This window comes from Equus asinus, chromosome 3 (assembly GCF_041296235.1).
Source record: "Equus asinus isolate D_3611 breed Donkey chromosome 3, EquAss-T2T_v2, whole genome shotgun sequence".
In the NCBI taxonomy this organism is placed as follows: Eukaryota; Metazoa; Chordata; class Mammalia; order Perissodactyla; family Equidae; genus Equus; species Equus asinus.
The window spans coordinates 159,881,417-159,893,997 of NC_091792.1; the positions used below are offsets into that span (position 1 = coordinate 159,881,417).

Sequence of the window (12,581 nt, forward strand, 5' to 3'; positions counted from 1 at the left end):
CCAAGCTTGTCAGTTAAACAACAAAGTGCTGGCTTTTCATCCTCTCTGCACTAACCAGGCTTCTTACGGATGGAGGAGCAAGGGCAGTGTGTGGTTTGCTGAACCCCAGAGAGGCTGTGGCTGCAGGCAGTGAAGGAGCCCTCCTGCCCGCCTTTGTGGCCCCCATTGAACTGCACAGCCTGGCACAGGGCTACTTCCTTGCACAGAGCCATCCCTGAAGCTGCCACTGCCTCCCTGAGGGAGTGCTGAGGTGGGAAGGTCCCCCGTCCCTTCCCCCACCTCAGTCTTGCAGGATGAGGCACTGGGGTCTTCACTCCCCAGGTGACTATAGGACACAGTGCCAAGGTCTTGCCCTTCAGAGCCAGCAGGCTGGGGTGGAGGCCAGTGTCACACAGCATGTGGTCACACTGAACAGCCCTGCAAGGTCGTGGAACATGCGTTAAGAAGCCTGTCCCTGAGGTCACACAGCCACAGCAGTGACCATGGCGAGATCAGGGATTAGCCAGACTGGATGTGGGGGAGGTAAGGAAGAGGGTGACAAGTATCCCACTTCTGGCTCCCCCAGCAGGGCAGTGGGAAGAGTAGGTTGGTGGGGAGGATTAGGAGTTTCAACATGTTGGAGCTCAGAATGCAGACAGGGCCAGAGCGCACCCTGGTGGCGAGCTGAGCTCAAGCCAACATTGCTAAGAGCAGTCTTGGGTTTGCGGAATGAAAGGGTGGACGGAAGCAGCTGTGCTGAACCAGATTCTTGCCGGGTGCATGGCTCCACAAATCCAGAAGGCCTCGCAGTTGTCACATTCACCAACCAGGTTGGCTTCACCTTGTCACTGTGTAGGCCGGGCCTATGGTTAATGTCAGACAGCGTCAAGATTTCATCCCCATGTAAATGCTCTCTGTCACGCAGTTGCTACATTAATTCACCAAGCCCCTGACTCTGGACACTCGCCCAGCTGTTCCAGGAAAGTGGGACGAAGTCAGGTGCCGAGGTTGAAATGTGCCAGCAACAAGCTCATAAAGCCCCAGTTTTATGGACCATGTGTCATCTGAACATACCCCTCTCTGCCCACCCTGGACCTCTCCCCAGCCCCACTCCAGACATAATTCTTGGAAAGGTCAGTATGGATGTAGATGGCTCATTGCAGCCCTGCCTCCTGCTCCTTACAAAGGGAAGAATAGAGAATGGGTTGTGGAAGAAGGTGGTTATGAAACCCAGCTCTGGCCACCTGGCCAGATGCAGAAAAAAGGACCGTTGTATTTCCATATGAGTACAATTGCATATGTATCATCCAACTCCATTTCTTCCCGCCTCCCCTCCACTACCATGTAATGTAAGAAGAGGTAACGTCCGTAACTTACATCTCAAGTGTGTAAGTTACAGACCACTAAAGGGGGAACTGGCTCAGCTGGCAGAGTGAACATCACCCAAACAAGGATAAAGGGACATTGTGTCCTTTTTGGGAAAGAGCTACGGGTCTTCTTTTGGGTTGTAGGTAGAATAATTGCTTATGTTAGGCATGAGTGTGACCGCTTTTATCTTTATTTGGAAATTTAGTATAGATTGAAGAGGGGTGTAAGTGCCAGATTGACAAGGGCTGGACGGTGGTGCTTCATCATGTCAACTTGGAAGCTGAACTTCATTTCCAAGAATTCCCTTACCCATTTGTTTCCAGTTAGGGTGGGCCACAGAGTCGCTTGAATGTTTAGAAGATGGAAGGAAGTGGGAGTGAAGGGCAAGGGTGCACGTCAGGTGTTGGCGTCCAGAGTTCCTCCAGCAGCCCTGGAGGCTCTTTCTCCAGCCTGCAACAGCTGCGAGTGGCCCCCCACCAAGAGCACCGGCTCCTCCTCCAGGTGATTCCAGGCCACGAGGACAGAGGAGAGGCAGACGTGCTGCCAGCTCAATCCTGTGGCTTTCAGTGGTTTCTAATCCCCTAATTTCACATCCCTCCTTCCTCCTCACTCGGCTGCCCAGAAATTTCAGGCTCAGCCCCAGACGCAGAAGAAACAGTCCAACTGAGGTACAAGCGTATGAGCTCAAACCCGTGGGACCCATGCACAGCGGTCGTGCTGCCAGCCCTACGCCTGGGGCTGCTGGTGTATTTGTGGGTGATAGGCTGTGTCGGAGACACCCAAGTTGGCAGGACCGGAGTGCGGAAGGAGGGTCCGGTCGGGGCTGGACCCCACCATACGGTGGCGTTGGGGGTGGAGGACCCAAAGCTCCGGGGTCCTTAGAGTCATCCCCGCTGGGTACAGGTTGGCGGGCAAATGAGACTGGCCTGTTAAGGCACGTTCGGCTCTGAATCCACCCCCGCCAGGACCAGGGCTCAGCAACTGCGGGACGGATGGCAGCAGACCCCCCACCCCCCGCGTGTGGGCCCTGTGCAAGGGGACCTGGGCCCCAAGACCCGCCAGGACGCTGCTGCTGGACCCCGGCCCGGGCCAGGCCTGGAGCCTCGCGGCCTGGGGGTCGGGGCCCGCAGCCCCTCTGGATCCGCTCAAACTCGGCAGGGGCGCCGCCGCCCCGCAGAGCGTCACGCCGACGCCGCAGCAGCCAGGGTCCCAGGGGCAGCGCGCGCGGACGGTGGGAGATACGGCAGCGCGACCGACCTCGCCCAACTGCCGGCCCAAGACCAAGCTGGCCGGAAAAGGAAGCGCCGGCGGTCCGCCCACTTCCGGGGCGGGGCGAGGGCGAGGCCGGGCGTGACCGACGCACCCGCCAGGCTCTGAACCCGGCAGCCCGCGTGGCTGTGTCTGCTGTGTCCGTCCGTCCTTCCGTCCGTCTGTCCGTCCCGAGCGCGCGCCCGCGGCAGGTGCAGGGCGGGGCTCGCGGTCCCGGGCGGGGGTGCTCCCGCATCCAGGGTGCGCGTTGCGTTCCCGCCCCGGAGGCGAGCCGGGCACGGGCGGGGGTCCTGTTCTCCAGCGCGTAGGGACTCCTGCATCCGCCCGGAGCCGCCCAGGTACCGCCCTCCACCTGGGCCTCAGTTTCCCCGTCCGCTCCGTACGAGGACGTGGGCAACTGCGTGGGGTGGGCCGGGGTGGTGTCCAAGGCTGCGATGCTCCCACCCCGACCCCTTGGGACGGTTGGCTTCGGTGGCTGTGGTTTCTTTGCGCAACCCCCGCAGCCTGAGTTTCCTGCTGCCCGGAGTCGGGGCAAGGGCGCACAGAAGGACCCCCTGGGTTGGGTAATGGGCACCCCTCAGCAAGGCGGGGCAGGCACTCCCTTTAGGGTGCTCGCTGGCTGTTAGTGGGTTGGGGCATGGCGGGAACTGGGGAACTCGGTTTCCCCCGTGGTTGGGTAGGCGCCTGAGGCTCGGGTACCCAGAGGTGCCCTCGTGCAGAACTGCCACCCCTCGGCCAGGCAAGATCAGAGCGGCCCCATCATGGGCTGGGGATCCGGCGGGAGCTGCACCCCGCGCCCACCCATCCGCCAGCAGCCAGCGTCGGAGCCCCGCGTGGTCACTGTGATCTTCCTCGGCCTCCTGCTGGACCTCCTGGCCTTCACTCTGTTGCTGCCCCTGCTGCCTGGGCTGCTGGAGAGCCACAGCCGTGCCCACGTGAGCCCTCCCCCATGTCCTGATGACCCCTCACCCCTGCGATGGCTGTCCACTGCTCCAGTCCTGTCAGGGACTCCCCCAGCCTTTGTCATGCTTCCTTGTTCCCCAGGACCCCCTCTATGGCTCATGGCAGCGAGGGGTGGACTGGTTTGCTGCAGCCATCGGGATGCCAGCAGAGAAGAGGTACAACAGTGTCCTGTTCGGAGGTATGGTCCTGAGCCCCACACTGGGGGCCCACTAGGGTCCTATCTTCCTGGACCCTTCCCTCTTCACTCCCTGGGCTCCTGCCAATCCCAGGTCCTTGTCCATGCCTTTTTGCTCCCAGGCAGTCTGCCCCCTCTCCCAGTGGAGTGTCCACTCTCCATGAGGTCCATCTCAGTGTGATCAGAGCCTGTGAACTAAGGGGTAGCGACCATGACCTCTGTGTCTTTCAGGTCTGATTGGCTCAGTCTTCTCCTTCCTGCAGTTCGTCTCAGCGCCACTTGCAGGGGCAGTGTCTGACTGCCTGGGGAGGCGCCCAGTGATGCTGCTGTCCCTGGTAGGGGTGCCCATGGTGTAGGAGCATACAGCCTCCTCCCACCCACCCGGCAGCCCTCTGGGGAGAAAAGGGGCGGCTGTGGGCCCTTCATGGTGCCTCACGGGCCCTCGTTGCCTCCTGGGGGTGGTGCATGAAGGGGCAGTGACTCCTGTGGCTAAGACAGGCTGCTCCAGAGCTGCTCCTGCCACTTATGGGGACACTGGGAAGATGAGTGGTCCTTGAATGCTCCAGAACAGGGCAGGGTCCCGGGGGTGTTGCCTGGGTTTGCTGGCCACACCCTGGGCCCCTTCTGGCCTCAAGTGACCATGCCTGCCCCTTGGCCCCTGCCCTGAGGCAGGCTGGTCTGGCCGCCTCGTATGCCGTGTGGGCTGCCTCCAAGAGCTTCGCGGCCTTCCTGGCCTCCAGAGTGATTGGAGGCATCAGCAAGGGGAATGTCAGCCTCTCCACGGCCATCGTCGCTGACCTGGGCTCACCTCCTGCCCACAGCCGAGGCATGGTGAGTGTACACACTGGGGAATGAGAGGTCAGGGGCTCTTGGGCCTGGGTCTCCCTGCCTAGCTCAGGCGGCTTTCTCCCCAGGCAGTCATCGGGGTGGCCTTCTCACTGGGCTTCACACTGGGCCCCATGCTTGGCGCCTCCCTGCCCCTGGAGATGGCACCTTGGCTTGCCCTGCTCTTCGCAGTCTCTGACCTGCTGTTCATCTTCTGCTTCCTGCCAGAGACGCTGCCCCCAGAGAAGCGGGTAAGGTGGGACCCAGAAAGAAATTACTGACAGGTCCAGAAGTTGGGGGCTATGTTCCATGGGTCTGTAGGGATGCTTGTTGTGTATACCAGTCCCAGATGCCAGGGGAGGCCAGGCTGTCTTCTGCTGGTGTCCAGAGGCTCTTGGGACCACAGTACCTCCTGGGACCCCTGCGGTCCCTAGACTCCCCCCCACCGCCTCTAAAGCCTTGCAGGTGGACTAGAGGCCAAGTTGGCTGGGGCCCTGCAAGGTTCAGGGGCTGAGCAGGTTCAGTCATGCCTGTCCCCAGGCTGCCAGGCCTGGGGATGCCCCCATCCTCCTGGCAGGCTTTGCCAGTTCTGCCCCCACCCTAGGCATCCTCCATCACCCTGGGATTCCAAGCTGCTGCCGACCTGCTCAACCCCCTGGCCCTGCTCCACTTCTCGGCTGTGGCCCATGGCCAGGACCCACCCACTGCAGACAGTAAGGAGCCGCCCTCCTCATGAGGGTGGGTCTGTTGCTCCCTCGGGCTGCCTGGGGTTCCCCCAGCTGCTGTCGGGGCTGTGGACCCCTTACAGCCCCTTCCCTGCTGCTCCCCAGGGCTTGGCAGTCTGCGCCGCTTGGGCCTGGTCTACTTCCTCTACCTCTTCCTGTTCTCGGGCCTGGAGTACACATTGAGCTTCCTCGCACACCAGCGCTTCCAGTTTAGCAGGTGGGAGTGTGGGGCCCCTGGAAGGACCCCGCCTGGGGACACCCTGCCATCTCCCCATGCTAACCCCCCTGCTTCTGGGCTGACTCTCGTGCTGGCCCATGTCCCAAGGCCCAGCCAAGGAACCTGGGGCAGCCGGTGGCTCACCCGGAGGATGGGTGACAAACAGGCTGTCACCCGGGCTGCCTGGCTCGGCATGTCACAACAGGGGTGGTCAGCCAGCCTGCAGGGCTGGGACGCTAACAGCTCCCCCCTCCTAGCCTGCAGCAGGGGAAGATGTTTTTCTTCATCGGTCTCACCATGGCCACCATCCAGGGCGCCTACGCCCGGCGGATCAGCCCTGGCAGGGAAATTGCAGCTGTGAAGCGGGTACAGGACTTCCCCGGGGGTAGGGGGACAGGTGGTGTCCTGAGCTCTGCAGGAATGGGTCCTGAAGTCTGCCATGCTACTCCTAGGCCATCCTGCTGCTCGTGCCCGCCTTCCTCCTCATCGGCTGGGGGCACACGCTGCCTGTGCTGGGCTTGGGGCTGCTGCTCTACTCCTTCGGTGAGTGGGCCCGGCCAGGCTAGAGGCGGGGCAACGGGGGGCTGGGGACCGGGAATCCTTCTAGGTCACAACCCCACTGGCATCTCCTCTGGGCCGACGGGCACCTCCCTGATGTCTCCTACCAGCCGCTGCTGTCGTGGTGCCCTGCCTGTCCTCCGTGGTCGCTGGCTATGGTGAGAGGCTGTTCTCTTGACTGAGGCCACCCTGGGTGGGAGGAGGCTGGTGGGCACCTGATGGCCTCTCCCTCTCTCCCCTACAGGCTCACCCAGGCAGAAGGGCACAGTCATGGGCACACTGCGGAGCCTGGGTGCCCTGGCTAGGGCGGCAGGGCCCATGGTGGCTGCCTCAGGTGAGGGCCGTGGGACAGCACTCAGGGCATGCTGTGTGCCCTGGAGAGGCCAGGCCAGGCCCGGGGGCTGCCAGCCCATGCTGGAGGCCACACAGCCCCTCCTGGCCTCCCTCAGCTGCCTGTCTGCTCCTGCCTGCTTGGTTCCAGCCACTTAACCCCACAGCTCAGTCCTGCTGTCCTGGGGCCAAGAGGCGGGCAAGGGCAGGGTGGACACGCAGTGGGCCTCTGTCCCCACTCATGCTGTCTCTCCACAGTGTACTGGCTGGCCGGGGCCAGGATCTGCTACACCGTGTGCTCAGGGCTCTTCCTGCTCCCCTTCCTCCTCCTGCGGAACCTGAGGCCTCCAGCACAGACAGTGAAGGCCGAGTAGCTGAACTGGCCCTGCCCCAGCCTGGGGGAGCTGAGGCAGGAAGTGGGAGGCCTAGGGCCAGGACCACTCCCCACTGCCCCCTTGACCCCTTCCTTTCCCCTGGGGCCCAGCCCAGGAAGGCCCAGGGCCTACAGCCCCAGGGGACCCAAGACACTCCTCTCCCACTCCCTGGTGTGGACCTGGGCAGCCCTGTGGAGCAAGGTCAGTGACTCCAAAACCTTCCAAGCTTTCTGCCTGCTTTTTACGCAGCGACACAGGAGATCAGTCAAGCCTCTGAATGACAGAATATAGCAGCTATTTTATACCAAGTGCCTTTCTCTAGTACACAGCTCTGCCTCATCACTCACCACCCTGGGAGACCCCTAGGCACCAGAAGCAGCAGCTTGAGCTGAATGGCTTCTAGAGCTCCATTGACAGGAAGAGTACAAGGCTCCCCACAAACCTCAGTGTCCCTTCTGCATGATGGTGAGGGTGGGAAGCCAGATGCAGGACCCTCCAAGCCTGAGGTGTGCCCTGCACCCCGGCACACTGGGGAGGAGGGGCCCCTCTGCTGGGCCCTCCCTATCACAAAGCCCGCCTCTACCTGTCTGCTCAGCTGCAGCGAGGCTGAGACTTTGGGGTCTGCTCAGACTGGGGACACAGGAGTGTCAGGACAGCTTTCTGGTGCTCTGTGGGCCCTGCCCGGCAGGCCCGTGGCCACCACCTTCTGTCCCAGTGGAGAGGCAAGCTGGCACTGAGGCAGGCAGCTCTCCCCAGTCCAAAGCGACAGTGTTTAATCAAGAAATAAACACTTGGGGATCTTTTTTTGGAACGTGAGATGAACTTCTGGAAGTCCTATTTTAAAGGAACAAAGAAAAAATTAAAATGTAAAACTGCTTCCCAGATTTAGATAAGGTAACTGCTTAAAGAATTTTATTTGTGAGTAAAACATGTTACAGTGAAGAAAGGACGTAGGACCTGTCCTCCCAAGCCTGTGTCGTATATGCCACTAAACTTCATGTTGTAATACAAAGAGTTAAAATAAACTACAAAAGTGAAATTAAAGTCACTGCGTATGTTGGGTAAAAGGAAGCGATCAAAGGGGGAGTCCACGTTAACTGAAGAAGAGGGTGACGCTGGAGAACGGGGACATCGCCTTGGCAACAAAACAAGACAAGAAAAGCAGCTTGCTCGCCAGGAAGCTCAAAGCAGCGGCCATTGGCATGCAGCCAGCCTCAGGTCCTGCTTGGGTGTCGCATTTGGGGGACCCGAGCACAGGTCTGGCACTGGGTCCATCAAGGGCACCCTCCTCCCCAGGGGGGCCTGTCTAGGGAGCAAACAGACTTGCCTACACCTAGTTAGGCTGACACTGGGCAGCTCCTGAAATGGGTCACCCTCGAGGAGTCCACCTGGCCACCCACTAGTTCCCACTAAGCAGCTTCACGCTATTTTCCAGGGATCTGAGTTAAGTGAGAATTCACAATAGTGTCAAACAAGGACAGCAAGTTACAGCCCCAAAAAGTGACTGGTGGGAGATGTCAGGTGGGGACCACCAGGGCCGACTTCTACTTTGAGCTACCTTTTATCGAAACTAGGGTATCTTTCAGGCTGAGTTAAAGAGTAGGTTAAATCCCTTCTCAGTTCCAAAAGCCCCAAAATAGGTGAGCAGCGCTCTGCAGCAGGCCCCAGATGGAAAACTAAAGCAGAAAGTGAAGTGGCCCGTTCATGTTGCCAGTCAAAATTGTGGAGTGAATTGCAAGCCTGCTGAAATAAAATTCTAGAAAGGACTCTTCCCCCTCCTGATGTACCTTCCCTATGACAGGAATCTAGAGACTCCAGTAAGAAACTGTGAGCCCCTCAATCTGTTTTTGGCCACAGGGTGAGCTTTTAGACCATGCATAGGTTGCGTTGGGTATAAACAGGCCCGTTGGCTATTGGGGTTTCCGGCTCAGCCAAAACCCACCTCTCAGAGGCTGCCATGATGCCCTGGGCTGTTGGCAGGCACACGAGTGTTTTCACAGGACTGAGGCTTTGTGTGTATGAACAAAGAGATCACTGAGTAGATAATGCCGGCAGGAAGCTACAAGTCTGCTTCAGTCACCTGAGACCTTGGGGTGAAGGGAAGCCTAGCAGAGACAGAGTATGGGTTACTTCACAACAGGAAGGAGAGCAAGAGAGGTCAAGGCCAGAGCCAGCAGGGCCTCAGACCGTCCAGCCAGGACCATGACTTAACACCCCAGGGGAGAGCATGCCACCAAGGAGGAGACTGAGATGAGCCAAGGTGCTGGTCCCGGCAGGGCAGGATGCAGAGGTGGACACGGAGAGCAAGTCTCCCCCAGAATCTGAAGCTGAGGGCCCGAAAGTGGGCCGGGCAGGAGGGCCACTGTGTGCACACACGAGGTTAGCACCAGTCTACGTGGGGATTTGGTCACGCCGTGAGGGGAGCTCGAGCTATGTGGAGGGATGGGCTTTTTGCATTCCATTACACAAGAAGACAGAACACAAGACACAATCAGGGACAGTCTGGTGGCGTCAGTTTGTGCAGGACAGGCCTTCAGGAGTCGCTCCTCTTCTTGCTCTTCTTCAGGAAAGAGGGGGTGCGGAATTTCTTCTTCTTTTTGGATGGGGACTTGCCTGGAGACCCATCGCTGCCAGGGTCCACAGCAGCCCCCTCTTCGGCAGCTGGGGAGGCAGCCTCTTCAGCCACCTGGACTGGGGCTGGCTCGGGGCTGGCCACTGTGGGGGACCTGGTAGGGCTTGGAGGCCCATGGGCCTCACAAAGCCCCTCCTCCTCCTCCTCCAATGCTGGGAAGCCAAGCGCTTCTGAAGGCTCATCAGGGGACAGGTCGGGGAGAGTCGGCTTGAAGGTGGCGGCATCACTGTCATCTCCGGGAGTGGGCTCCTGTGGCAGGTCTGGTGGGCGGGGCAGGAGAGACAGGGTTAAAGGGCAACTGCCAAGACCTCAAAGAGGGACCTCGAAATAGGCAGTGCCATTCACAGACACTGCCACTATATTCGACTCTAGGGATTTTTAACCAAGAATAAGAAAACTGAAGGTATACTCTACTTCAAGGCTGGATGTAGCTCACAGTATAAAATGAAGACTCAATCTCAGGGCAGTATTTAGCTCCTTCTCATGGATGGACATCCATCCATGACAAAACCAGACTCAGTCCCGGGGCCTTGGACCCCAATCACAGAGAGAGTGACCAAAGCAAGCTGAGAACATGTTCAGCAGTATGATGTTCTGTGTTAACACTTGAAAAGAAGTTTGCTCTAGAACCCTAAGGGCACATATTAGTAGTCTTGACATTAAGCCTAAATTTGGGTCCACAACACCTGGTCTCCCCCAAGGAGAAAACCATTGAAAACCATGGCAGCCAATGCAAAACCATGCATTAATTCACACGTGCACCCATGTGCACATCAACATCAAACAAAATACAGCCATTTTAGGCTGGAGAAGTAATCAAAAGAAAAGAGATGAAGTGTCAGGTAAGGGGTTGGGGCAAAAATTAAGCCCTCCTAACAATTTGAACATCGAAACCCAAAAGAGCAAAATGTAACTTGTTTGAGAGAAACAGCCTGAAGACGGGTTTCCAGTGAAGGTTCCCATCACAAGATTTCTACACTGACCTGGGGGAAGCCAGTTTTGTAGATTTCTAAAAACAGCCTGTAAAGTTATACGCAATTGGCAGGTTAGGCAACACCAAACTGTTTAGTACTTAAAAATCAAACCAAACATCAGGACAGTGACACGGAGCGAGTGAGCACGGGAGAGGAGCTGCCGCAGGAGCTCTGGGCCCCGAACACAGCACCTGGGCTCTGGTCCACTGGAGCTGCCCCATCCACGCCCCGGGAGTCAGCCTCCACCGCAGGCTAATTAAATTCCCTTTTTAATTGGGGCAGGAGGGAGTTAGGATTCACTCTGCAAAGCATGCAGACATTGCCTGTGGGTGCTCAGGGGAACTTTTACCATTTGACCAAATGTCACTTTAAAAAATAGCACCAAATGTCGCTCTTCTGCCCCCTCTCAAATTAAGCTTAAGCACCCAGCTTAAGCAAAGGTCCAAACACATGCGACTCCATGCAGCAGGTGGCATAATCCCACCGTCTGAACCTAATCTAGATTTATGTCTGATCCGACAGGGCAAAACCTTCCCGCCAAGCAATCATGGGTCTCCAAGGCTGAATGGGACAACATGATCCTTCTGGAACTTCTGAGACCCAGAGTGCTCTGAGCAGCGCTGCCTCGGTCCGTGGGAGCCCTGAGGGCAGGCTGCCCACCATGCAGCTCTCAGGTGACTGAGCCCCTTCCAAGAAGGACACTGCCCAGAATGGAGGGACTGGGTACACAGAGGCAGGGTGGGGGAGGGGGCTCTGTTTTATTTTGAATAAACAGAAAACAAAACTTAATAAGCAACAAAGAAGCAGGAGAATGAGGCAAAGCACAGGGAATTCTGGTTAACCAGCAGAGGGCCAGATGGCGGCAGTACTTACTATGGTAACAGGTACTCTTTAGCGCATCCAGCTCCTGTTTGTAACGCAGCCACGAGAAGAGAAAAGCACAGGTAGAGAGTCTATGCATTCAGTCACAGCCATTGGGTTACAGAAGGAGAATGGCCAAGCCATTCTTGTGGACACAGAATGAGGTGGAACCCGACAGGACAGGCACGAGAAGCACAACGTACGAGACCAAGGGACAGATACGTGGGCCACACAACATGCGGTGGATGGTCTGAGAGGCCACCAGAGACCAGCACTCTCCATGGACTGATTAATATAGCAAGTCAAATGAAGTTCTGTAGCCCAGATACAATGGAATACACTTCCAGAGGGGTAACCCGAGTACAGTAAGGTTTAAGAAATGTGCAAGCAGTGGGCAAAACTGACATCATACATGAAGGTGAGCTCCAATCCCCCAAGTTTGTCCTACCACCTCTTGGTGACATCTCACTAACTAATCTGTTTTGCCTCAAGTTACCCAGGACAGAACCAAAACAGGAGTGGAGGAGGCTGGGCAAGCTCAGAACCACATGACGTACTGATGTCCATGCAAATGCACACTTCTTTATTAGTGTCAACTCAACTATTGCCACACTCAGTTGCTTTTCCTCAACTGGACAAAAACACAAAGTTTGCCTCCCTCCTGGTGGATGCCAGTCCACATAAGGCCATGCATGCCCCACACCCGTGGCAGCCACACCCGCCTCCACCCCAGAACTCACCTTCCTCAAGCTTGACGGGTGTGCTGGGGGGAGTGTGGGGGCCGGAAGGGTGCTCTGGAGGACTCTTTTCTTTCTCTTCTCTAGTCTCATCCAGATTCTCTGCAGATGTACAAAAAGTGAGAAGAGAGCTTTAGACCCCATGAGGCTTCACCCTCCTCAAGGGCTGATGGGCCCTCCTGCTCTGCCCATCTGGCTGCCTCAGGGAAGACGGCTAGGGCTTCTTAGGGTGCATCCAAGAGACCAGGGCGGGCTCACAGCGACAGGTGTCTTCATCCTTTTTCTCCTTCCTCTACAAAAGAGGATGAAGGAAGCCAACTGCAACTAGGGTGTGGATCTGAATTTCAGAAAAATTTAATCAACTTTGGATAGAAAATTAATTTCTATTCTTATTCCAAAGAGAATCTGCCAGAGCTGTCTATGTGAGAGACTGTGATTGGTGACCACCCCGCCACCACCCGCCGCCAGTCCTCTCCTCTCCTCCAGTGAAAAGCCCCTCCCCCTGTCCTTACCATCCAGCCTCTCCCACTGCTGAGCAAACAGCCCAGGGTCCTGAGCAGCCTCACCCTATTCACCACCTCAAGCAATGCTACA

General features: G+C 57.6%; 2 protein-coding genes across 23 annotated transcripts in view; one reads left to right on the top strand and one right to left on the bottom strand.

The window, feature by feature from the left end:
- Nucleotides 1–2,668: 2,668 nt before the first annotated feature.
- Nucleotides 2,669–7,827, top strand: MFSD10 (major facilitator superfamily domain containing 10). 3 transcript variants are annotated; one of them, XM_014832832.3, is made up of 13 exons: nt 2,669–2,954; nt 3,356–3,551; nt 3,661–3,757; nt 3,986–4,089; nt 4,427–4,585; nt 4,669–4,830; nt 5,184–5,292; nt 5,410–5,521; nt 5,779–5,887; nt 5,974–6,064; nt 6,190–6,237; nt 6,324–6,413; nt 6,668–7,827. In XM_014832832.3, exons 2-13 carry the CDS (start codon nt 3,378–3,380, stop codon nt 6,781–6,783), a joined length of 1,371 nt encoding a protein of 456 aa, XP_014688318.3. In that variant the 5' UTR covers nt 2,669–2,954; nt 3,356–3,377; the 3' UTR covers nt 6,784–7,827. The 3 variants fall into 3 exon arrangements, with proteins under 3 accessions (XP_014688318.3, XP_014688316.3, XP_014688317.3); XM_014832830.3 differs by having other exon boundaries at nt 2,677–2,954; nt 3,336–3,551; XM_014832831.3 differs by lacking the exon at nt 2,669–2,954 and having other exon boundaries at nt 3,245–3,551.
- ADD1 (adducin 1) overlaps nt 7,674–12,581 on the bottom strand; it is an 88,137-nt gene continuing 83,229 nt past the window's right edge. For 10 of the 20 annotated variants that reach the window (XM_070506351.1, XM_044767928.2, XM_070506352.1 and 7 more), the window contains 2 exons: nt 11,991–12,089; nt 7,674–9,675 (listed from right to left, as the gene is read on the bottom strand). In XM_070506351.1, the coding sequence (XP_070362452.1) occupies nt 9,317–9,675; nt 11,991–12,089 (458 nt within the window). In that variant the 3' untranslated portion in view covers nt 7,674–9,316. Of the gene's footprint in view, nt 9,676–11,261; nt 11,297–11,990; nt 12,090–12,581 lie in introns of those variants that run through there. The other 10 variants (XM_070506358.1, XM_070506357.1, XM_070506354.1 and 7 more) reach the window with 2 other exon arrangements.